This window comes from Orbicella faveolata, unplaced genomic scaffold (genome assembly GCF_042242905.1).
Source record: "Orbicella faveolata isolate gen_17 unplaced genomic scaffold, um_ofav_v1 contig_36, whole genome shotgun sequence".
NCBI classification, from domain to species: domain Eukaryota; kingdom Metazoa; phylum Cnidaria; class Anthozoa; order Scleractinia; family Merulinidae; genus Orbicella; species Orbicella faveolata.
In genome coordinates this window covers 9,685,954-9,709,501 of record NW_028301565.1, presented here as the reverse complement: position 1 = coordinate 9,709,501, position 23,548 = coordinate 9,685,954, and the positions used below count along the sequence as shown (strand labels likewise).

Genomic DNA, 23,548 nt, shown 5'->3' with positions numbered 1-23,548 from the left:
TGCTTTCTTTTTATGGCAATATTTCTCAATTTCTTATAATTTTTTGGGCTTCTCCAACATAAGGAAGCTTTTCAAAAGTTTTTTAATTGCATAATGAGTGCTTTGAATCAAAAGAGAAAATGCTTTCAATTTTCAAACACTTTTGCCACATTCTGCTTTAGAATAATAGTGTTTTAACAGCGAAGATGGCGGATCCAAGATGGCTGACAGGTATTGGTTGAGAACCACTGTCTTGGTAGCAATTGCATCTCACCAAATCGTTGGTTGTGAATCACTTATTTTCTCCTGCTTTCGTTTGGTGAAAAATCTGCGAGATCAACGCATTAAAAAAATTCTTAAAAGTTCTTCTGTTGAAATGTAAATATTTTTCAGCGTTGCCATGGAAGCAAAATCCTTAAAGCTCATGTAAGTTTTAACTAAGTGCTTTAAAAACTCATCTGGCAGAAATTTCCATCATTGCACATATAAAGTACCCTTTACGTATGGTTACTGAGCAGGAAAATACTACTTTTAAGCAGTCATTGCTTGTATCCTGATGATTCTGTAGAAATGAGTGACGTCACTTTGTCACGTGATAAATCCTATTAAGCTACTCATTTAGCATTGCTATCACACATAATATGAAACTAGAGTAATTGCAGTTTTCAAAAATATATGGTAGCATTACTCCCCCTGAGTGGTACCGAAATGTTATTTTTTTGGGGTCCCGGCCCATGGACTATACGGCTTTATGCGCATCAAAGCCACGTAAATGCAAGCCCAATATCGTCCGCATTTTGTTCTTTTCAGCACTCCACTAAGCTCAAGCACTTTGTTTGAAATGAAATACTCGTGTAACTTCAGTTAAAGTAATATAGCACGTCGGTAAGTAGTTACAAAGCTGGAACATTTCTCTTTCAACTCGTATCTTCTCCAGTGAAAAAATTAAACGCAAGCCACAAGTTACAGTCATGTAATCATTTATTGTAAAATGCAATAAAACAGACTCAATAAGATACATGTAGTTCCTTGGCACCGCAGACGCTAAGTACAGTTTACGAATATGCAATCATCAATGTATAAGTTTAAAATAGAACAGTAACTCATTGCATCTAACTTAGGAAAAATGTGGTAATTGTAAAAGTACTCTTAATTCAGACTTTTCAAGTCAACTAAAGCAACTATTAATAATGGTAATTGAACCGAGTGGAGTGCAATTTGGTCTGAAATCACAAGTATGATTTCAGACCAAAATTGCACGACACGAAGTTCAATTGCCACTTTATTAGATCCATTTTGAAATCGCACAATTTTATCGCCTTAATTTTTAGATTTTTGATGTATTGTTCCAGTAGCCGGATTGTTAAAAAAAAAGCGGAACCGGAAACGCCTTTACGTCTCATTTAGTATGCAAAACGATGTCATGTGACGAAAACTCATCCTAGCATGACAAAGAAACAAGCGGTTTTGAAGTGAGAACGAAAATAGTCTACTTCAGGTATAAGAGTTCAATTCTCGTCGCCTGAATCAATGATGGAAGGTCTTTCTTTCTTCTGTGGTTGAGGCTGAGACTTTTCATTGTCTTTGGAGAAGGAATTTGAAGGTGCATCCTGCGTAATTCTGCGATGGATTTCTTTTGGGTTGTGAAACTCGAGTGCACGATGCCCAGTGGATGGTACGTTTTTTTTTTTCTTTCATACCGTTTACTGGCATGATTTTAAGGGAGTCCAGCTCGTTATCATCTCCGTTTCTTTTTGTGACCTCGGCGAAGGACTCAATACTCAGGACCTTGTCAAGTTCTTGCGGCGCCATTTGTTTCAAGATATTTCCAAGATGGGGGGACTAGCACCAGCAGACGTTCATTCATTCACTGTTTTGTGGCGCGGGGCATATTTTGACTATGTTTATTCACAGCGACAGAGCTGAGCTCTTTTGTTGCTTCGTTTGAAACTACCGGAAACCTGGAAAAATCTACCTTCTTGAGATGGCCCTGAATTTGTTGTTGTGTGGTTTTCGTTTGTTTATGTTTTACTGGACTCGGTATCATACGGATTTTGAGCAGATGTTGAAGAAAAATCGCCAAAATATTCGTCAAAATGGACACTGAAAGTTGGAAACTTCCATTAAAGTAGGTGTTCAGCCTGAAGGAGCTCATAATCCTCATTTAGAAACTGTAATTAATTACATTCGTCAATTTTTTTGGAAAAAAAACAACAAGAACAACAAAGTTTTGGCAATAGTAGTTGCTAAATTCTCAACACAATGGCTTTTTGCCTCTCATTTTCCTGAAATTTTATTGTTTACTTTAAGCTAATATTGAAATCTGATTGGTTGTTTTGTTTTACTGTCCCATTCTCAATGGCTGAGAAAAAGATGCGATTTAGAGCAAAAAATAGTGCGATTCGTGAATAAATCGCACCATTGAGAGCCAATCAGATTGCAAGGATAACCAGTGATTTCAAAATGGATTTAATAAATATAACCAATTGATACCTCTGTAGATACACTTCTGTTGTTAAAAGATTATCACCCTTTAAAAATTGAAGAAACTTGCCCAGGATGTAAAACAAACCCGTTAATATTAGTATAAAGACTTTCTCTGACATGTTACCAAAAATCTTTGAACTTTCAAGTCTAATGTATTGGGTTCTACATGGTCAGAGACAGACATCAATTTAACACTGTTCACCATGTTCAAAATGCCGGCAAACCTAATGACAACTCAAAATAATATTGCCAGAAGGATACCTATTATTCAAGTCACTATTACAATAAAGTCTTGAGTTAGAATTTTGAGTCTGGCTTTCAAATTTATCAGGATTTTGAGCTAAGATCTCAAGTTAGGATTTCAAGCCTATCATGGTTAAGCTTTCAGTCTCACAAAAGCATGTCGAGAGCAGATACATTTCTTACAAATAATATTTAGTGGATATAATTCACCACTTAAGTTCTACAAAATTGTTTTACGGTGTGAAATTTTGTGTAAAGTTTGAAGTTGTACTACAAAAACAATTTTTGTCAGTCGCTGCGAATCACTTGAAACCAGGTTTTTATACCGGAAATTGGATAGTTAAGTGTATTCCACTAAAACTCTCTGAAATACACGAACGATCAAAGAGGTAAACTCGGCTGAAATTGACTCATGATTTAGTTAAAATCATTTGTAGGTCGAGAGAACAACAAGATTACGCGCCATTACAGCACCGAACCAAAACAACTCTCACAAATAAAACACTTGTTTGAATTTACTTATAGTGACTTTCCTTGCCATTTTTAAGCGAATAGAGACAAACTTGTGTAGATTAATCGTCGATGGAAGTGTAAAAAGGGCAAAGGTTCACGATTACCGCTAGTTCGCTCACGAAAATTGATCAACACGACGATTTCACCCGCTGCGAAAGCTTTCAGAGATAAGAAAATCCGGAACGCGCTAAGAACCAATCAGATTGCAGGATTTGTTACCGTGCCCTCTTGAAAAACAATAAGGAATTTCTCTGCATTGTCATTTAAGAGTCGATACAAATCACTCGTTTTTATAAAGAACCATGCTTATTTTTAAGGAAGATTGCATGACGACCCCAAAGAGCGTCTGCCTAGGTATAGCGAATGATGTAAGGGGATTGCTTCACGGCTCGGCGCATGTATAAGCAAGCAGGAACATGAGCCTATTTGATTCAGCGAAATTTTTCTTTGAAAGTTGCGCGGTCGGTCGCGTCCACGCTCCGATAGAGGTGTTTCTCATCAGTATTGTTTTGGTATTTACCAACTCCCAAGCACCACTCAATTCCAAGGTTTATGAACCAATCGGGTGCGAGTAAATAACGCGTGCGTGTGTCCAGAATAAATCGTTCGGCCCGAATAACAGTTCGATGTTCAATGCTAAATTCGATCTTTCCTATACGTAAATCTGTTGATATCTTCCGCTAAATTTGGGCATCAGTCATTCTGCATACCCAAATGATAGTCTGTAACTGCTGAAAAACATGTCCCTCAATAAGAATACGAAACAAGTTACTATACTGGCGCGAATGCTTGGGCATGCGCCGAACCGTGAAACCTTCGATCCCTTAACAGAGCCACGCACTAGCCATCAATTAGCATCGGAATCATTTCCTTTTTACACGCGTTGCTGCTGGATTCTAAGACCTTTAACAACCTCGCCTTAAAAAATGGTCTCTCGATTCTGTTTGAATAATCGATAAAAGATTTCGTTTGGATAGCCTTCGGGAACATCTCAGTAGAAACATTATCGATTTTTATAACAATAACGCCGTTGTCTCCTATCTTCAAGTGCTGATATATAGCTTGTTGTAGCTCGAAATTACACCATTGGCTTGAGAAGAAGGTCTTGGATATGACAGCAATTACTTTTCTACTCTTGCGAACGCTCTCTGTCATATTTACTACAAAATGCTCTCCTGGAACAAAATCTCGGTAGTGGACACAACACTTGTATTGAAACTCCTTCTCCAGGATTGGCAGAAGGGTTTCATCTACCCATTTTTGGTCATGCTGGTTGAATATTATGAAGGCGTCGTAATCAGCATCATCTGCAAACATAGGATATTTGAATGTAGAGAAAAAGCAATCACAGTCATATTTAAGAAAAACAAACTCAGATCACCATACGGAGTGGCCGTATAAAAAAATACAAAAACAAACAGACAGACAAGCTGGGACTACAGATTGTATGTAATATTTTGTAGCTTAAACTTTCAAATTTAATATTTCCCACCAAGTACTATTATTATCCTCTTACATGGCCCTTTTGGTCATAAATAGGGTTTGAGTTTTGCACTCTAGTCTTGAACTGGGCATGTTTTTTTCGAGCAAGCTACTCTCTTATCATTATATATCGATAGGACCATCAACAAAAGCTTCACAAATTATGTTTAGAGCAATTGTTCCAGCCGCAACGGTCATAAATAGGGAATCAAAATTTTTGTCAAGTCAAATAGGGTGAGAAAAATCGAAAATCGCAGATTTTGGTCATAAATATAGGATAAGGTTTTTGGGAAGCGGGCCGCACTAGGGCTTTCCACAAGTTGCTCGGCAACTTTTAGGAAACTTCTGGTATTTCGGGCAACTTTTTTTCATTTCGAGCAGCTTTTTGCATTCAGAGCAATTTCTAGTTTTCTATCAATTCTGAGAAATCGGAACAGCTTTTAATTGCTTAAATTGACCTTCCTGTCATATTTCAAAATGTGTTAGTAGACAATTTATTAACTTCCTGTGAAAAAGGAGCCAGATACCCCTCCCCCCTGCGGCAGATCATGAGTGTAAGATGTATGTAGCCGGGCTGCTAGGTCAGCGGTTTTTTTTAATTCAAAATGGCGGGCGAAGGACTCGAGTGTCTCAGGTGAAGAATTTTTACAAGATTAATATCAATATCGATGCGTAGTCTTTACGCATACAATTTTTGGTTTTAAATAAGGAAAAGGTATTTAGCAACGCTGGTTACGCCGCAAAATTGTACAAAATGTTTAGAAATCTTAGTTTTGTTGTACTTTTGCATCAGACAAATAAAGGAAGAGAGCAACAAAACTTTTTTTTGTTTTTTTTTTGGAGTAACTTTTGAGTAACTTTCGTTACAAAAAGCAACTTTTGAGCAACTTTTGAGCAACCTTTTGGGAAATCTCGCGCAACTTGTGGAAAGCCCTCGGCCGCACACCCAGACCCAATGTTTCTGGGAGTACCCCCATCCCCCCTAGTTATTATCTGGTCAGATCATAGTCTCCTGTTCCCAAATAGTGTTGTGTCCTTGTGTAAATATTTCAACCCAACTGTGGATGAAGTGTATTGTCAGTATTAACAAGCAAACGAAATGAACTTGTTTGTATTGATATCGAATTTGAAACTTAAAACGCACTTCATTAACACGGGCACGAACCTATTGACAAGTCACGGTTATCCCTTCTTCTTTTGCGGAGAAAAAGGTAAGTCGCCGAGATAACAGATACCAGGACTACAATGATTCCTATGACAGTCAGAAGAACTGCTGATAAAGGAACAAAAACAAAGGGTAATTAAATCCAGAGTATTATTTTTTCATCTACATAACTATATCATTATTTATACCATGTCATAGAAAATACAGCCCATCAGAATACAGGAAATCCGTTGTAAATTCGGCGGTATTACATCCGACCTTCCCATCACTAGCCGCGCGGCCTATGTTGGCCACTGTATCTTCTATGGCATGGTATAAAGTTATGCAACACTCTCTCGTGGGATACCGTGGAATATTCCACTTGTCACTTGTATTTTCTTAGTATGCACACTCACCTAAAAGCTTTTGTGTATACCAAGAAAAAAAAAGTTACTCGTGGGATATCCCGTGATATCGACGCTGCGCCTCGTGAGTCCACAACATTTTGACCACTGTGATGACGTATATCGTTGTCGATAAGAGTACAGACAACGCTAAACCACATTCGATTTGTTTAATATACACACATGGACCTAAGTAATTATTACATGCACACAAGACATGAAATAAATATAATGAATTCTTGGTTTTCACTCACGGGATCAACAGCCGTGTTTTCTCACCGAAACAAAGAAAAGATTTGCATAAAAATAGAGTTTAATTTCCAGAGGTTAAATTTTTGGCTCCAACATGGCCGCCGTGACGTCAGGTGAAAACCAAGAAATTGATTCTTTACGGAAGCCCGTTTCCTGATATTGTGTTTGATACACGCTCTGACAGACATGACGGATAAAAACTTCAATTCATCTTCCTGGCTATATTACCTGTGCTGCGTATTTGATTTGTAGTGGGCACAGTGGCTGAAATGAATAAACCAATCAATCAATCAATATACATCTTTTTATGCATTAATATATATCTTTTTAAATACAAATCCTACTGCCACCTAAATAATTATTACACAAACAAGATATAAAATAAATAAGTATAAGTAAAGGTATGAATGCGAGTTCAATGAAGCAGTTTACACTAGCTAGAAGTGATATTTTAAATTCTCTCAAAATTTGAAAGAATTTTCAAATATCACGAGTAGTGTAAATCTTTAACTGTGCGAGTTTTCATACGATTACTTATTTATTATATGATTGAGAAAATTACGAACACGTGCGCGTTAATTTGCACTGCAGTGCAAATTAAGAATTAATAATAAATGGGCCAGCTCTCAGCCAATCACGATGAGGTAATATTTCAGTAAAAATAATAAAATACATTAACTAAATGTATATAGGTAATCGTACCAATTGAGAGTGTAATTAAGGATTTACATTACGAGCGATATTTAAATTCTCTCAAAATTGCTCAAAGTATTTTCAAATTTCTCGAATAGTGTAAGTCCTAAATTGCTTGAGCTTTCATACGACCACCCTTTTCTTATATGGCTGGGAAAGTTACGAAAGCGCGCCCATTAATCCGCAAATTACAAATAAACGATTAATCTGAACTCAGTATCATACGGATCTTGAGCAGATGTTGAAGAAAAATCGCCAAAATATTCGTCAAAATGGACACTGAAAGTTGAGAACTTCCATTAAAGTAGGTCTTCAGCCTAAAGGAACTCATAATCGTCATTCAGAAACTGTAATTAATTAAATTCATCATTTTTTTTTGAAAAAAGCTTCAATAACAACAAAGTTTTGACAATAGTAGTTGCAAAATTCTCCACACAGTGGCTTTTTGCCTTTCATTTTCCTGAAATTTTGTTGATTACTTTAAACTAATCTTGAAATCTGAATGGTTGGTTTGTTTTACTGTCCCATTCTCATTGTCTGAGAAAAAGATGCCATTTAGAGCAAAAAATAGTGCGATTCGTGAATAAATCGCACCACTGAGAGCCAATCAGATTGCAAGGATAACCAGTGATTTCAAAATGGATTTAATAAAAAACTAAACTACGCATCTGAAATTTGGCAGACAGAAAATGAAAAAGATAAGTCGCCGAGATAACAGATACCAGGACTACAGTGATTCTTATGACAGTCAGCGGATCTACTAATAAAGGAACAAAAACAAAGAGTAGTTGAATCCAGAGTATTATTTTTTCATCTAATAACTATATCATTATTTGTACTATGCCATAGAAAATACAGCCAGTCAGAATACAGGAAATCCGTTGTATATTCGGCGGTATTACATCCAACCTTCCCATCATGAGCCCCGCGTATGTTGGCCACTGTATTTTCTATGGCATGGTATAAAATAGTTATGCAGCGCTTTCTCGTGAGATACCATGGAATATCCCACTTGCCACTTGTAATTTCTTAGTATAAGCGAACAGACACATGAATTTATAATCTACGCGATGCGTCAACGAGCGAGAGAGGACAGTTCGACAATTTGTTATCGCAAAAACCAAATTGATGTCAGTTTTTAATACGTCTGTCCTGTTATTGACAATGAATTTCGTCATAACATTGTCAAAGTATGTCTGCAGACCCACTCGGCTATCGGCTCGTGGATCCACAACTACTTTGACAATGTTATGACGAAATTCATGATCAATAACAGGACCGACGCATGAAAAACTGACGTCGTCAATTTGTTAAATATACACACATGGACCTAAGTAATTATTACATGCGCACAAGACATAAAATAAATATAATAATTGTAAACTGATTCTAAACGGAAGTCCGTTTACTGATGTTGTGTTAGATACACGCCCTGACAGACATGACAGATAAAAATTTCAACTTCCTGGCTATATTACCTGTACTGCGCATTTGATTTGTAGTGGGCACAGTGGCTGAAATGAATAAACCAATCAATCAATCAATATACATCTTTTTATGCATTAATATATATCTTTTTAAATACAAATCCTACTGCCACCTAAATAATTATTACACAAACAAGATATAAAATAAATAAGTATAAGTAAAGGTATGAATGCGAGTTCAATGAAGCAGTTTACACTAGCTAGAAGTGATATTTTAAATTCTCTCAAAATTTGAAAGAATTTTCAAATATCACGAGTAGTGTAAATCTTTAACTGTGCGAGTTTTCATACGATTACTTATTTATTATATGATTGAGAAAATTACGAACACGTGCGCGTTAATTTGCACTGCAGTGCAAATTAAGAATTAATAATAAATGGGCCAGCTCTCAGCCAATCACGATGAGGTAATATTTCAGTAAAAATAATAAAATACATTAACTAAATATATATAGGTAATCGCACCAATGGAGAGTGTATTTCAGGATGCATCTCTGTACTGTACTTATGTGGTTAAAATCCGTAGCTCAGAATATTTGATGATGGCCTTGAGAAACATTTGGTTATCCGCTAGCTTAAACTTGCTAAACGGAGGGTGGTCAGAATTTATTCTTCATTTTATCCTCTTGGATAGCTCACCTGTGATTTTCGGTGCTGCCGTTGAAGAGTGAATCCAAGGTAGTTCTAAAACAAGGTAAGAAAAAGGTTTGCTTATTTTCCTTGAATGAGAAGCGGTACAGTGAACCTCGTTTCGAAGCTAAGTGACTTATCATGCCGGCACTCTTCCCGTTCTCGTGCTCGTTCCCGTTCCCCTTCTTTTCTCTATTGCCACAGTTCTCGAGTTCAAGTCTCTATTGTTGTACATTTGAGTGCTTTATCACAATCAAATACTTGTGTCCCAAAAGAAGCTAGCGCCCATCCCTAATATAAAGTACTCTTTCTCAAAGTAACCACCCTCCATTGAGCTATCGAAAATACATTTTAGCGTCCTGGGCTCAAATTTGAGCAATTACGGTTCTTAAGACAATTTTTGCATTTTTATACCCCGATTCTTCCAGAACTGCAAAGTTTTGATCAAAAGCACCAATAAAAGCTGGATAAAAAATTCGATTCTGGTAAAACTCATCTAAAATTTTGTAAAGGAAAACGAGGATTAGTCATCCTTTCGTATTGATTTTTAATTCTCCAACGAAAATCGATAAAAATAGTCTTAAAAGATTAATCTTCATCGATTTCAAAGTTTTTTCTCAGTTGCGTGAAAATATAATCTTTCTATCTGTATCAAATATATAATATAAGTGATTAAAAAAGAGCAGATTGATCACTTTTCTCACTTGTTACTCTTTTTTAAATAATTAATGGGTACTACTAAAAATGCACGTAGCTTAGATGACCCAAGAATATGCTGTACCGTAAAAAAGGGGAGTACATTTCCATTCCTCAAACGAGAGGACAAGAAGGAAAACCAGCTAAAAGCTACAAAATAATGTTTACATAATTGTCCTGTATGGATAGTAAATTCCTTCAGGTGTGCCTTTAGCTTTAAGGACAATTAGCCTTTAATTTAAGAATTCTACTCTATCAGCGCAGGCTTACCTTTATGTGTGAAGCCACGGAAACATGGAAGTACGACTACCTTTTGTCAGCAAGGAAGAATAAATAAATAAATGAACAATAAATATAATAATCATTGTTACCAGAACAAGATATCAAACAAAGCAAATGAGATAATCAAATAATTCTACAGCGCGAATATATGAGACCTGTTATCTCACATTTGAGGGAGAGTGTCATTGTATGCCGTGATTGTTATTAAAACTGCATGTCTATACATTCTACAATAATGTGCCCATGCATTCTTACTCCGCGAATATCTAGGCCTCCTTTAATCGCTCTCGGCCTAATGCGTTCTCTTCAATTCAAAACATAACTTAGAATTCTCTAAACTGACGAACGAGGATCAAACAACGCCTAAACATCGCCTGTCCCTCGAAGAAATAAAAAGACAGGAACGACTTTAGCCCTCTTTCCCATTTTCAAACAAAAAATACATGAAACGATAATTTTACAAATATCTCCAGACCCCCTACAAGTTAGCGCCTCTGGCGCTCGCTTGTAAGTTTCCAAATGCTGTCAACGTTCAGTTTCATTTTGTTTATTAAAACCTTCTGCTGTTTCATATGGCGGTTTTTTCCACGCATATGGAAAGCCCTCTCGTCGGAACTCATGAGGCTGTCGTCCTCATTTTCAACAGGCCAGTACAGAAAGAAGGAAGCTTGCCTTGATTTCATATTCACACAGTTAACAATTTACGCGTTGGTCATTTCTCCAAATTTAGAGGCAGTGGCTCTTAACCTCTTACAACTTTTAATAAGAGAGGGAGAAAGAGCTATTTGTTGATTTTTGCCATGTTGTTTTATTTCACCCATACATAAACATATATTGTTACTGACTATGACAATATAAAACTTACATTATATGTAAAATCCATATCGTAGCTCCAACAAGACTCGGATTCATTTAAGATTACGAACGTCTCGTTCTGAAAAGAGAAGAATGTAGACCTAAGGGGTTTGAAACATGTAACTGCTAAATTTAGTATTGGAGATCTGGGGAGAGCTTACAAATGCACTGGTCAAGTCAAGAACGACTTTAAGGGCCCATTAACCGATTTATGCGCGCGCTCGCGCTCGTTGCTAAGGAGGTGAAATTTCACTTCCGGTTACTTACGTCAGCCTGAGCGCAGAAAATAAAATGACTCAATAACTTCCAAATTCGCTCACATTTTCGATGTTTTTCTTTGTGTTTCACAAAATGCAAAGTAAAAAAAGTATAAGCAAAGACAAAATAAGAGAAAGACAGAAAAACAAGAGCAATAGAAAGAGAAAAACTAACTCCGTGTGGTTTTGTTTGATCTTACCGAAGTGTGCTGGTAGTGTAAATTGCGCACGCGCTGATAGGGTAACTTCCAATATATATCGGACGCACTTCCGGTTTCTTTAAATGCTAAAGGAAACGCGGTTTTCCCTTAAATCCAGCCTTTTTTGACGGATTTCGAAAGCAAACGTTGGAAACATAGCTATGCATTCTTTTTTCAAAATCATGCTTTTTTCAGAAAATTACGAACTTTTTAATATTTTGAAACTGTCTCAAGATCTGACCTTTTAGAAATGAAACAAAATCTATGCATAGCGTAATCAGGATTTAAATTAAAATAATAAATCAGTGAAAAAAATTCCGATAAAGTAATTTGCCTGGGAGCCTTTGCGTTTTTTTAGTATTAGTCACATGACCATGGGCGTGGCCTGATGACGTCATCATTAGTGTTGCTGATCATGAAAAAGTTAAAACACATGAAATAACTCTGAAGTAACTAAAAATCACGAGGTTATATGAGAATAAATTTTCCCTAGCAACGGCTCGAAAAGATCGGTTAATGGGCCCTTAACTGAGCTGTTCTCAGTTCCTCTTCATCGAAAGCTTTCTGCAACAAAGTTCTTACGATTAGGACTTGTTGTCAACTGACATCTATAGTCGAACCTCCACTAACGACCACCTCTCCACAACGGCAACGGCCACTAAAACGCGTCCGACTGCCAAAATAACCTCTCGTCAATGGCCAGTGCTAACCAGTAATTGACGAAAGGTGTATACAAAACCCCATTTTCTTATCGTAAAAGGGCGCCAAACGTGATTCGTACCGCGCGTCGTTGGTCTCTGTTTCTGTCAAGTTTCTGTTTTATTGATACGTTTTGATTTATATCAGGAGCCATAATCGGGGACGGAGACCGTAAGCGCGCGCCATTTCTAGTATTGGGGTTGTCCCCATGATATGGGACAATAATTCTATTTTTAGAACAAATTGCGCCATCACCTGCGGCACACGCGCGTACATGCTGCGAGGATTTTTGCGGATGTCGCGCGGGGGAAATGGCGTCCGAAATTCCCGAAATGTTTCATGTTTTTGCCCCACAACTCAACGCGTTTACGTCTGTTGGAATTTTGCTTAAGTATTTTCGTCGTAAGCTGCTCCAGTTTGAGTGAAGTAAGACAGTGTCGAATTCAGGTATGTTCCGCTGTAAGCTTATATATATCGCTGACCAAGTTGTGTTCCGACTGATGCTTCTTTTAGATGAGCTGTACATTACTCCACTTTAAATTTCACATATGTTGAAGATTAACAGCTTTTCCATTACACAGCAAAAAACTAGCTGGATATATTTACATGTAGCAGAGCTTCAGGACTTCATAGTTTCCTAGCTCCTCTTGCCACACGCTTGCGAGGAATTTGTCAGTCTATCGCGACCGAAAAGTAAAACAAAATAATTGCTAGTTTGAGTTTCGCTTGAATTGTAAGCAACACTTGATGTTTCATCAAGGCTTAATAACTTTACGTCCGTAGATACTGCTCAGTTTTATTCGTGTAAAAATCCAGTAGATTCTCTGTTGTCGATGAATGAGAGCGCCCGCCGATGCGTGTTTTGTACAGTCAGTAAACATGACAAATTGTACTTCCGCCGCACTTTCGTGTGAAAGCGTGCATCGAACTCAAACAATAATAGCTCTATAATTTTTGAATATGTTTAAGATTGATAAATGTTTGAGAACATATTAAAAGCTAGGCTGAAAATATGTGAATAAAGCAGAAACAATCAGCAAAGTTACGATGACGCTTTCTTTAATCAACTTGGAATAACGATTTCGATTTTGATGATCGAGTTATCAAAACTCCTTGTCTATTTTCATTTTCGCAGTGTAAAACTTCACTATGCTTATGTTGAAGAAACACACATGATGTTAGTAGCCTTTTTTGCATTCTTGAAATTTGTTGCAGCATCTCAGCACAAAAGATAACGAAAGAAATCTTTGTCAAGATTTGTTGACAATTGAAAACACCGACTCGGACTTGAAAGTGCACGAGCTGCATGCACTATGAAATGAGCTAATTGTACGCGTCAGACTTTCCTTTCAAAAACTTTTGCAAACTCACCAAACAAGCAGAGACAGTACGAAACCATCAAAACAGGTTTTGATTATGATTAAACATTGTCTCAGAAACTCACAAATTAACTCGATACCAGAGTAGAGAGTTTTCTTGCTATATTCTTAAGCATACGCGTAAGCTTACAACTAGCGTGAGCAGATCTTATTATTCATTCCCAGCGCGAGATTGAAGTCTTGTTTTCGACCCTGAAAACCCACCTTTTCCGTTAGCTCAGAGCATAAAACTACATATAAGCGCCCTGGTTCGTATTCCCTGCCTTATTCCCTGCCATCGCTGTGAAAATTACGCAAGAGAATCTCTCAACTCTCACCATTTGATCAGGCAACGTGACAACATCCACGCGAGAGCCCCTGACATGTGCGTGAATCCGCGCGGATATATGACGTCAGGATGGCGCAATTTGTTCTAAAAATAGAAAAATTGTCCCATATCATAGGTGCGCGCGAATCCCGAGACTTACGGTCTCCGTCCTCGATTATGGCTCCTGTTTATATATGCTAAAAAATATATGAAAAAAAAACAGGTTCACCCAGATAAAACAGGTGTCATATTACACCCCTACCTCCCCACAACGGTCACCTCTCTACAACGGCCTCTTTCCTCTGTCACCAAGGGGGCCGTTGGGGAGAGGTTTGACTGTATTTAAATTGAAACGATCTTCCTCTTTATCCAATTGGCAGATGGACTTTCACTAAAAAATCCAAGGAAGTTATAATATTAATATTATTAATATTAATATTAATATTATACTTTCCAATTCAGAAACGAATATGTTAGTGCTTAAAGCTTAGTGCTTGAATGTTTGCTCGTTGCTTACTGTTTGATTGGAAGTTGATTGAGGGCCTGAATAGGGGGGTCCACATGTCAGGTTGTCGGTTAAAATTTCATTACTTTGTCGGTTGTCGGTTAAAGTTTTCGACCTTTGTCAGTTGTCGGTAAATCTCAGTTAATAATTAAAAGTGCAAGTTAATTATAACATTTTTTATGTAATTTGTGCAGTTTAAGACTTTAAACTCTACACTAAGTGTAAAACTTGTAATAATTCATTATTTGATTGCACTTAATTAAACGTCGTTAACTCTGTTTTTTTAGGAACGTGATCGTCTACCCCACTTTTGTTTGCAATAGTACACCGATAAAATCTCCAAACCTTTTATTCTAGATGTGACTTTGTTTTCCTTTCGATTGCGTGGCATCGAAGTAAATCAAGAGAGGTAAATTAGACAACGAGTATAAAGGTCCACCCTAGCCCTTGGGATACGTAATTTTGTTTCCCACTGGCCATCCGTCACAATTGCAAAATTTTCGCATTTGCCTGCAGGTGATTTGGTCAGGCGAAATAACTTTAACGAGAAACCGCCAATTCCAATATTGATGTGCCTGCTCCCTTAGTCCTAAAAACTCTGTAAGATGTTTTCTTAGCTCAGATACTCCTTTATGAGTTTCTTTGTCAGTCGGAACCCGGCTCCGATCGCGTTCGATCGCGACCTCTTCACCTTTTCGAAAAAAAAAACTCACGATGACTTTAACAATCCCACTCATAGCCCGACCGCATGAACAAACAACGGGCAGTGAAAATACAACAGTAGGGCTTCTCGTCGGCTCCATTACGAGCCGCTGTTCTAGAAATGAGCCCCCTGCTGCTCCGCGAATAGGAGGATCCCAGGGCTTTAAAGTAATTTGAAGACAGGAAATTATATAATTGACCTAATAATATACATGAAAAAATTACTCCATTCTGGTTGGCTGAGAGCAGTGCAGTTCAAGTGTAACACCAGGACAAAAAGTGTAACAGAAGTGAAAATTACACATCGTAATTCTGGATTATGATTGGCTGAAAGGCAATAGGAAATTTTCTAAGCCAGTGATGTCACGTAAAATGATGACGAAAATTTTGTACAGAAACTTTGAAAAAAGTTTTCTCGAATGAGAAAAAATGTCTTTAAGAAAGATATCCCGTCACTTCCTCCACGCGAATTTTTTTATGTTTATATTATCAATAAGTAATCATACGGTTATTCTCGTTCAATCTGGAATTAATTTGCACTTGTGACTTTTTGGGCGGGATACCTGTGGGATCCCACATCATTGTCATCGGCTCGTGTATATCTGTTAATGCAAATAAGATTGTATCCCACACATGTACCCTCTGGGTACCTATTTTTCAAAAAGCTGAAATTGCACGAGCCCAAGCTCGTGCAAATTAATTCCAAATTGAACTCGAAACCGTATGATTACCTATACAAATTTGGAATTAATGTCGTTACGTCTGGTGAAATACACCCCACGAAAGGATCTGGACATTTCCTGAGCTAGAAATAAATTCAAAATGCTGTTTTTTCTGAATTCAAACATCCCTATAACGTCGGACCATGTCGGTTGTCGGTTAAAAGTGTTGTTGTCGCTAGTTTTGTCAGTAGTCAGTAATATTTTTCGCCCTTTGTGGCTAGTCGGTTAACCCCATTCAGACCCTCGTTAGTGTTGGCATGGTCTCACTAATCGATTAAAACGGATGAAAAGCCTATTGTTAGAGTAAAACATTATCAAGACAAGTAGAAACTACAGCAGGACAATTTATCTGAGGAGCATTACGAGCGTCAGCAATTGATAAACTTCTTACCTTTTGCATCTTTAACGAGCCTGGGCTACTTTTGCCATCATGACACCAGTAAAAGAAGCCGTATTCCGTTGAGTTTGTAGAATCTAACAAAGGAATTTTTGAACAAAGGATATCATATCCGTGTAACCTCGGCTCTTACAAAATGAGAGTTACATGAAAGTTCATGAAATTTTCTTTGGAAGCATATCAAGGGTTAAGTTGCATGTAAATGTCATACTTGCAAATATCCATCGTATCAGTGTCTAGAGTGCGGCTTAACAAACTTGCAAATTTGTAGGACCTTACGCCAGTAATTATTGCAACGGCTTTGCTTGTAAATGGTTCACTGTCTATGATAATTTCCGAAAGCAAACTGTACTCGCGGGTCTATATTTTATTTACCTTTTTCGTGTGTGCCAACATCTAATTAAATAACCGTACTTTTATTTTAAGGTAACTAAACTGAGTTGGGTAGGATTCTGGTCAACTAGGGATAACCTCCGAAGTTCCGCTTATGATATCATTGTCATAATAAATATCTTTATCGTTGTCCTACACTACGAGGAGCAGTAAAATTTAAACAATGCAAGTAGCATCAGTAGAATCAGTAATCGTGTTTAATTGTAAGTAGTTTAAGTATTGGTATCGAAAGAAGAATAAGTATTCGTATTGTATTACATCTGTAATCGTATCGTATTGCAAGTGATGTATAAGTAATCGCATTGCATAACCACTTTCTTTAGTAATGTAAGTAGCCGTACCAGTGTTCAGAAGTAGTGCTAAGTAGTGTGAATCACATTAAAATGTAAAAACGAAAAACAACATAACAAAAATGATTTAGACAACGCCCCTTCTTCACCAACAAATGGATAGAACGTTTATTGTATGTCCGTAGGCGACAAGTTATGATATAATTATCATTTGAATCCGACTAAGCAGCAGGATATTTGTAATCATTTATACGCTGCCGTTATGATCGCCTCTACTGAGTTGAAAAAGTAACATTTCATAGTAAAAGTAATGAATCAATGGAAAATGATGGAAAAGCTTCCTGAAATTGCCGAAAATCAACAAAAACTGAATACTCAGTAAAGAATCGATAACTTTGAAAGATCAATTAGGATAAAAAAAAGAACAACAACAACCAGCCGTGAAACAATCCCGTGGAAAAGTAGCCAAATGCAAAGTTAATTACTGTAGAAATGTTAGCATCCTACGGAAATCTAACCACTGTGGTACAGTTTAAGTTTCGCTTTTTAAGTATTTCGAGTGTGTTTTCGTAATAACATAAGCACTCATCACTGTCTACAGTTTTTGGATCGTGGTGCAGGTAGTTCAAGTATTATATTGTAAGTAGTGTTAAGTATTATTTAAAACTTTCATAAATATACTATAACACGATCACCTACCTGATATGGGATCCCACGATATGTTGAGATACCACTTGGTTGAGTTTTCATATTGGTTACGCTTTGTGGTTCTCAAAGCTGGAAACGAGTTGTTCCCTAATGCCGGATCTTCACAGTGTATAATTTCTATATGAAACGCAAAAAAAGTTAAACCAAATTAACGCGATGAAATGGAAGCCAACATCAGCTCCGTTTCTTCACCGGTTTTGGCAATAGTAGTTGCAAAATTCTCCACACAGTGGCTTTTTGCCTTTCATTTTTCTGAAATTTTATTGACGTGACAATGCGTGCGGTATTTGTTTAAATAAATACTTTTGTACGTATTGAGTCTGACTACGTGCAAAAGTATTTATTTCAACATATACCGCGCGCACTGTCACATTAAACACCAATGACAACGAAACACTTATTATTCTAATGTACTCTATCACCTTTATTTGTATTTAATCTCGAGACTACAGCTAACACCTCTTCTTGATAATGGAGTCAAGATGACTTCGAAACGTCGTAGTTTTATTCTTTTAATATTCATTATCAAATGAAATCAAATTGTTAAGGCTATACGCCACGCCAGGAGCCACTGACCTAAGAGAACATTGCTGGGGGCACTTCTCGTGTAACGAATAACCCATAAAGTGAAGAGTTTCTAAGAACAAATGAGGAAATATCTTTTGCTTTATCGAGATCGATTTGATAGTAATGCCGTGGACAATGTTTTGACCAAGGTGTATATTCAATGTGCTCACCTTCTGTGTAACGCTTCCTTCTCTTTAACGTTGGAGTTATATGAGGTGGAATACGCAGGATTGTGGCATTCAAATTAAAATCGCCCTCCTTGTTCTCTCCAAGGCACTTCTCAAAGCAAGTCTGATGTCTTGATATCTGCTCAGAAAGAATTCAAAATCAAATTGCTGAAACTTGGTATTTTTAAAGCTGACGAATTTTGTAACGTGGATAAATAAAGATTATCTATCTTATCTATCTATCTACCCTTGGTGTATATGTAATATGTGACTTCATAAAACAGCATGGTGATGAGACTTGTCAACTGGGTAGATGATGACCATAAAATTGATCTTAAATCTGTCTCACAGAATAAGAACACAGCTCCGAAGAACATTGTGTATTTTTTGTGGTAATCATTATTCAAACAATAAACACTAATTTAATAATTTTGTTTATTAGAAAAATTTATCCAGAGGGACCGAGTACTACAGGGATAACTCGACTTGTTACACGAAAAGCAATTTTCAATTCGACACAACAACAACAAGCAAACGAACTAAAACGATCGAGCCACTCTCAAGCAGATGTTTTGTCCGTGGAGGTGCCTACGACCGAATGGCTTACTGTTTATAGGCGTTTTTAAAGCGAGTGGTTTTCAATCAACGTTCTCCTTTCTCTGTCTACTCTACGTGCTGCTTCACGTCTGGGCCGTTCTTCAACTTCTTCATTGCCCTGGCAGACATATCTGAGTTGTCTGCGATTGAATTCTCAGTTTTTGCAGTGGACATCTCAACATTGTCGATTTCCACTTCTTAGCATGGGTGTGGTTGAATTTGACCACTGCTCCGCGGACAAGCACACCATTGCTTGCCTCCACCACCCCCTGCTTCGTCGATTGTTTTGCTCTCGCTCCAATTCGAACCCGGCCAGAACGCAGTAAAAGAAAACGTTCTTCGTAGGGGAACGCTTGCTACGCACGCTAGTATTGGACAAGCTCAATTCATCGCTTGTGGCTGCAAGAGAGTCCCGGAGTGACGCTCGCAGATAGAAGAACTTGTCGACGGGAGTGAGCGATTGTTTTCGCTGAAAATTTCTTAAAGGAGAAGGTCACTCCAAAAAGTTTTCCTTTTTTGTCTTCGCCTATAGTACACATTCAGCCATCCCACCAACCAAAATATCAGCCCCTGAAGTGCCTGCTATCCTGAAGAAATACGTCTCCAATGAAGCGACTTCGGAGGCCGCCGTTTTGAATTGTACTTGGCAGCCAGGCCGTGTTTATGTGACATCATTCCGTCCGACTCAAAATTGGCGGCAAGGAGAAAAACCTGCAACTGACTTTGTATCCTTCACAAGGTCAGCAAAATGTTTTCTTCAAAGCGATTATTCACTTCACAGAAGCCATTTAAACAAAATCTCTTGGACGGAATGACATCACGAAAACGCAACCTGGCTGCTGCGTACTGTTCACAATGACGGCAACGATGTCGAATTTTGGGCTTCTTTGAAGACGAGTTTCATAAGGGAAACCTGCACTTTAGAGGGTGAAACATCGGTGAGTGGCTAAACTTAGAACGAGGCCTTCAATATTAGCGTTGACAAGAAATATACGTTTTTAGAAGAGACCTCTTTTAAGACGACCAAATCGACCACACTTGACTGATTTGGAGCGTCGATTATCATCCATATGGTACACAACGTGAACGTACAGAGGTTAAATAAACAGGTCTAGGAACGAAGCAAAAGCAAACCCAACCCGAAAAAAAGCTTAAAAATACTAATTACAGAGGAAAAACCCGAAAACCGCAACAGATTAGCATCAAGCTAGATTGTTAACATTGGTGCATTAGTTCTGAAAGTTTGATTTCCCGTATGATAAGATTAAGTGGCAACAAAGAAGATCAAAGTTTGTCACGTCTTGTCAGACATGATACTGCTGTTATAAAATACGAAAGGTCCTAAAAGAGTATGAATTCCCTTGGACGTCCTGTTTTAACTTTTTACACTTGCAAATTGTAAATCTTTTACACTTGCAAATATCAAGGCTTATTGAAACTTTCAGTTCCATCATTAGGCATAAGACTAAAACCTATCAGGCAGCGGCGTTTGCGTTTTCCTTTTCCTTTTTGGCCAAGGTGAAAGCTCACTGTTTCTGTAAAAACTTCCTGTTGACATGTCATGGCGACATCTGATATTCTCGAATTTGCGGCGTCGCGGATAATCAAATCGCAGAAGCGGGAAATGTTTGTCATATTACTGTAAATACGTGCACGTACGAGTGCCAAAGAGAACAAATAAAACACCTCCTAGCGTGTGAAGGAAAACAGAGAACAAAGTTAATTACTTGCATTTGTCTACATACAGTATGTAAAATACGTCTCTTAATAGTCTTTCTGTGGACTACACGTTCGCTTTGAATAATGACTTGATTTTAAAGAAAGTGGATTCGGTAAATATCACTCAGCATAGAACACGCAAGCAGGAAAATCCATTAAATAGTTGTGGTAATTCTAGTCCAAAGGGAGCCTGATTTGTTCAGCCCACAGTTATCCGCAGCGCATTTTGATAATGATATCGACTCCTCTCGAGGATCGAGGTTCAAATCTGAATCACTGAACCGTCGAACCTAATCTTTGTGGTAGACCTGGAACAGGGATTTATAGTTCGGTTCATGAAAAATCCTATACTTCAAACGGGTCTTAAAGTAAATAATTGCGTGTATTTAGTAAAGGGCAGATACCACACCCTTAAAATAGCCAGGTGAAATGCTGAGGCATCCTCTCATTATGATACTAGGATACGGCGAGTAAACTAGTCATGAGGTAACATTTGTCTCTCCGTAGATTCCACGTGCCCAGGGAAATCAGACGTGTTTCATTTATGTGGGCAGTCCAGGCTGTAATCGCAGAATTAACCTTAATTGACCATCAAAATATCCACAAGACAACGGTTTGATTAGTGACAACCAAACCTGAATATTGCACGTCATTGATTTACAATTGATTTACAATGAAAGTCAAATAAACGCCGCCGAGTCGAACTCGATTCCGGTAGCTGTATAAATTAAGAGAAGAAAAATGCATTTGCGAGGGGTTTTCACCTACACTTTTTTCTACAACCTGCAATTGAATGGGAAACATTCTCTTCAGGTGTCAACTCATTGCGTCGGAAAACATGACGAAATTCAATTCAAGTACGTAGACATGGCACGAGAGGGGCATTTGCTCACATATCGCTGCAACAAAGGGATCACGACAATTGTTTGTATTAAGATTCGATCGTCAGGTATTCTTACAGAGAACATTTCATTACCCAAAACGTATTTTGCACTTGTCCGTACAAATTCCGCTGTCAGAAAGACAACAATGTTTTAACTTGCAAATCAAAATTGAAATCTTTCTTACCAGAAAGCAACTCCGCAAACACCGTCGCGTCAGACTTGAGCGATTGTTATATTCGTTTAGGTGTCTTGAGCTTCGACATTGCACAGTTCCAAAACTGTGCAGAAAATAAAGCAGGCAAACGGTCACAACCGAGGTGTACAACATTGTTTCCAATTCTAGGACAGCTTCTCCTCACAGGACGTAGTAAATGTTCCTGTCTAGCCTTAGTATCAGGTACTCAGGTCAGTTACGTGACGAGTGACGCCTATTTTAACACCAAATCACGCGCAAGCGACAAGTGCGCACAAAGAGCGGAAGACGAATTGCAGACAATTGACGTCATAATTTGTCTTTAGATAAGTCTAAATATTTCTTTGTGTTTTAACCCCCAGAGACCTGTATACAGAAAATTATCTCAACAAAAAAGTCCAATGTTCAAATATTGCAGTTCAAAACTAGAATGCTGATTTGCTAGAATGTCTCTCTGAGATTTCGTACTGAATTTGCATACGAGTGATGCCTTGGCGTCCACCGCACGCACTATGTGCTAGCTTAATTAATCAACCGTCTCACTATATCTAAATACATGGGCAATAAGGACAATATGGTATTTTGGTGCACGTAGCGAAAGGAAACGAGATATAACAATTGCTAATGACCCGTAATTAAACCAACCGCAGATGATTACGTTGCATTGGTGGGTGAGAGGGCGGAAGACCTGACTGCTGTCAGTTTTTATAGTAATCATTGATCGTTGTTTTCTTTCTTTTCTTTTCTTTTCTTTTTTTTTTTTTTTTCTTTCATAAAAATTTGACCTCTTTACTTTTTGAAGTTTCAGGCGAATGAAATACAGAGCGCAATATATTGACAAACAAATTGTAATTTACAAATGTCAGTGCCTCCAAGCTTCTATGAATAAAACCAAAAGGTCAGGGCGTCTCCTATTCAGACTGAAAGTGATAAAAAAAGACTTACATATTCGTCGACTATAAGAGCATTAAAACGAGGTATCAAATTAAAACTGACAGCAATTAAAAGCTGTTCAGCTCAGCAACTGACGCAGAGTAATTAAGATCAAAAGCCGGACAAATAATGACGACTCAAAGCAAAACAAAATACACATTCTCAATACAGGACGAACTTACTTTACATTTCGTTACACTATAGAGCATTGTACTGCACTGCACTTTTGGACCATTCTACACTTCGCTACGAAACATTACCCGACAGTAATACTTTAAATTAATCGAGGATTCAAATATCGACAAAAATACATCTATCCGCAAACCGTAAGATGTCTATGAACTCAACTCGAAAATTTTAACCGGGTAAAAAAAGTCGATCAAAGCGTTCAAAAAAGGTCAGCGCTGTAAAAGAGACGTTCAATTCGTAGGAATGCCCCAGCGGTTTGACATATATCTGAGACGGGAAAAAGTGGATTCTGCTTTGAATTGACTCTCTTTTGTTTACCTTTCCAAACAAAATATACAAAGTATTTGAACGCAGACTCAATAACAGCTATTCTTTCCCAAATTTACCCGGAGTAATGGAAATCGGGCTGTGTCATGATTGGAGATTTGGCAAAAGATTAATGTCTGCGGCCCTTCTATTTGTATAATATCTGATTTCAAGTTCAATTTAGGAACTTTTCCTTGTAACGGGGTGCCGGCTTTGAATAAAAATGTCAAACTTTTGGCCCTCGAACCATCGAACCCAATCGAACTTCAAGAGTTCGATTAATTGTG

The 23,548-nt window shown here is 37.7% G+C and overlaps 1 protein-coding gene across 4 annotated transcripts; it reads right to left on the bottom strand.

Moving 5' to 3' along the window:
• Positions 1-942: 942 nt before the first annotated feature.
• On the bottom strand, positions 943-22,075 carry LOC110057221 (toll-like receptor 4). 4 transcript variants are annotated; one of them, XM_089275016.1, is made up of 11 exons: positions 21,825-22,075; positions 18,444-18,579; positions 17,698-17,823; positions 16,310-16,392; positions 11,158-11,226; positions 10,281-10,320; positions 9,324-9,368; positions 8,676-8,711; positions 6,733-6,768; positions 5,870-5,974; positions 943-4,529 (listed from the first exon to the last, which is right to left on the bottom strand). In XM_089275016.1, the coding sequence occupies exons 1-11, from the start codon at positions 21,966-21,968 to the stop codon at positions 4,063-4,065; spliced, it is 1,287 nt and encodes a 428-aa protein (XP_089131142.1). In that variant the 5' UTR covers positions 21,969-22,075; the 3' UTR covers positions 943-4,062. The 4 variants fall into 4 exon arrangements, with proteins under 4 accessions (XP_089131142.1, XP_089131141.1, XP_089131145.1 ...); XM_089275015.1 differs by having other exon boundaries at positions 5,870-5,977; positions 21,825-22,074; XM_089275019.1 differs by lacking the exon at positions 6,733-6,768.
• Positions 22,076-23,548: the final 1,473 nt, after the last annotated feature.

Coding starts and splice junctions, on each gene's coding strand:
- LOC110057221 (XM_089275015.1), bottom strand. CDS start 21,968: ATGTTGTACACCTCGGTTGTGACCGTTTGCCTGCTTTATTTTCTGCAC. Junction 18,580..21,824: donor GTTTGCGGAGTTGCTTTCTG/GTAAGAAAGATT, acceptor CTTTCTGAGCAG/ATATCAAGACATCAGACTTG. Junction 10,321..11,157: donor ATATGGATTTTACATATAAT/GTAAGTTTTATA, acceptor TGCTGACAAAAG/GTAGTCGTACTTCCATGTTT.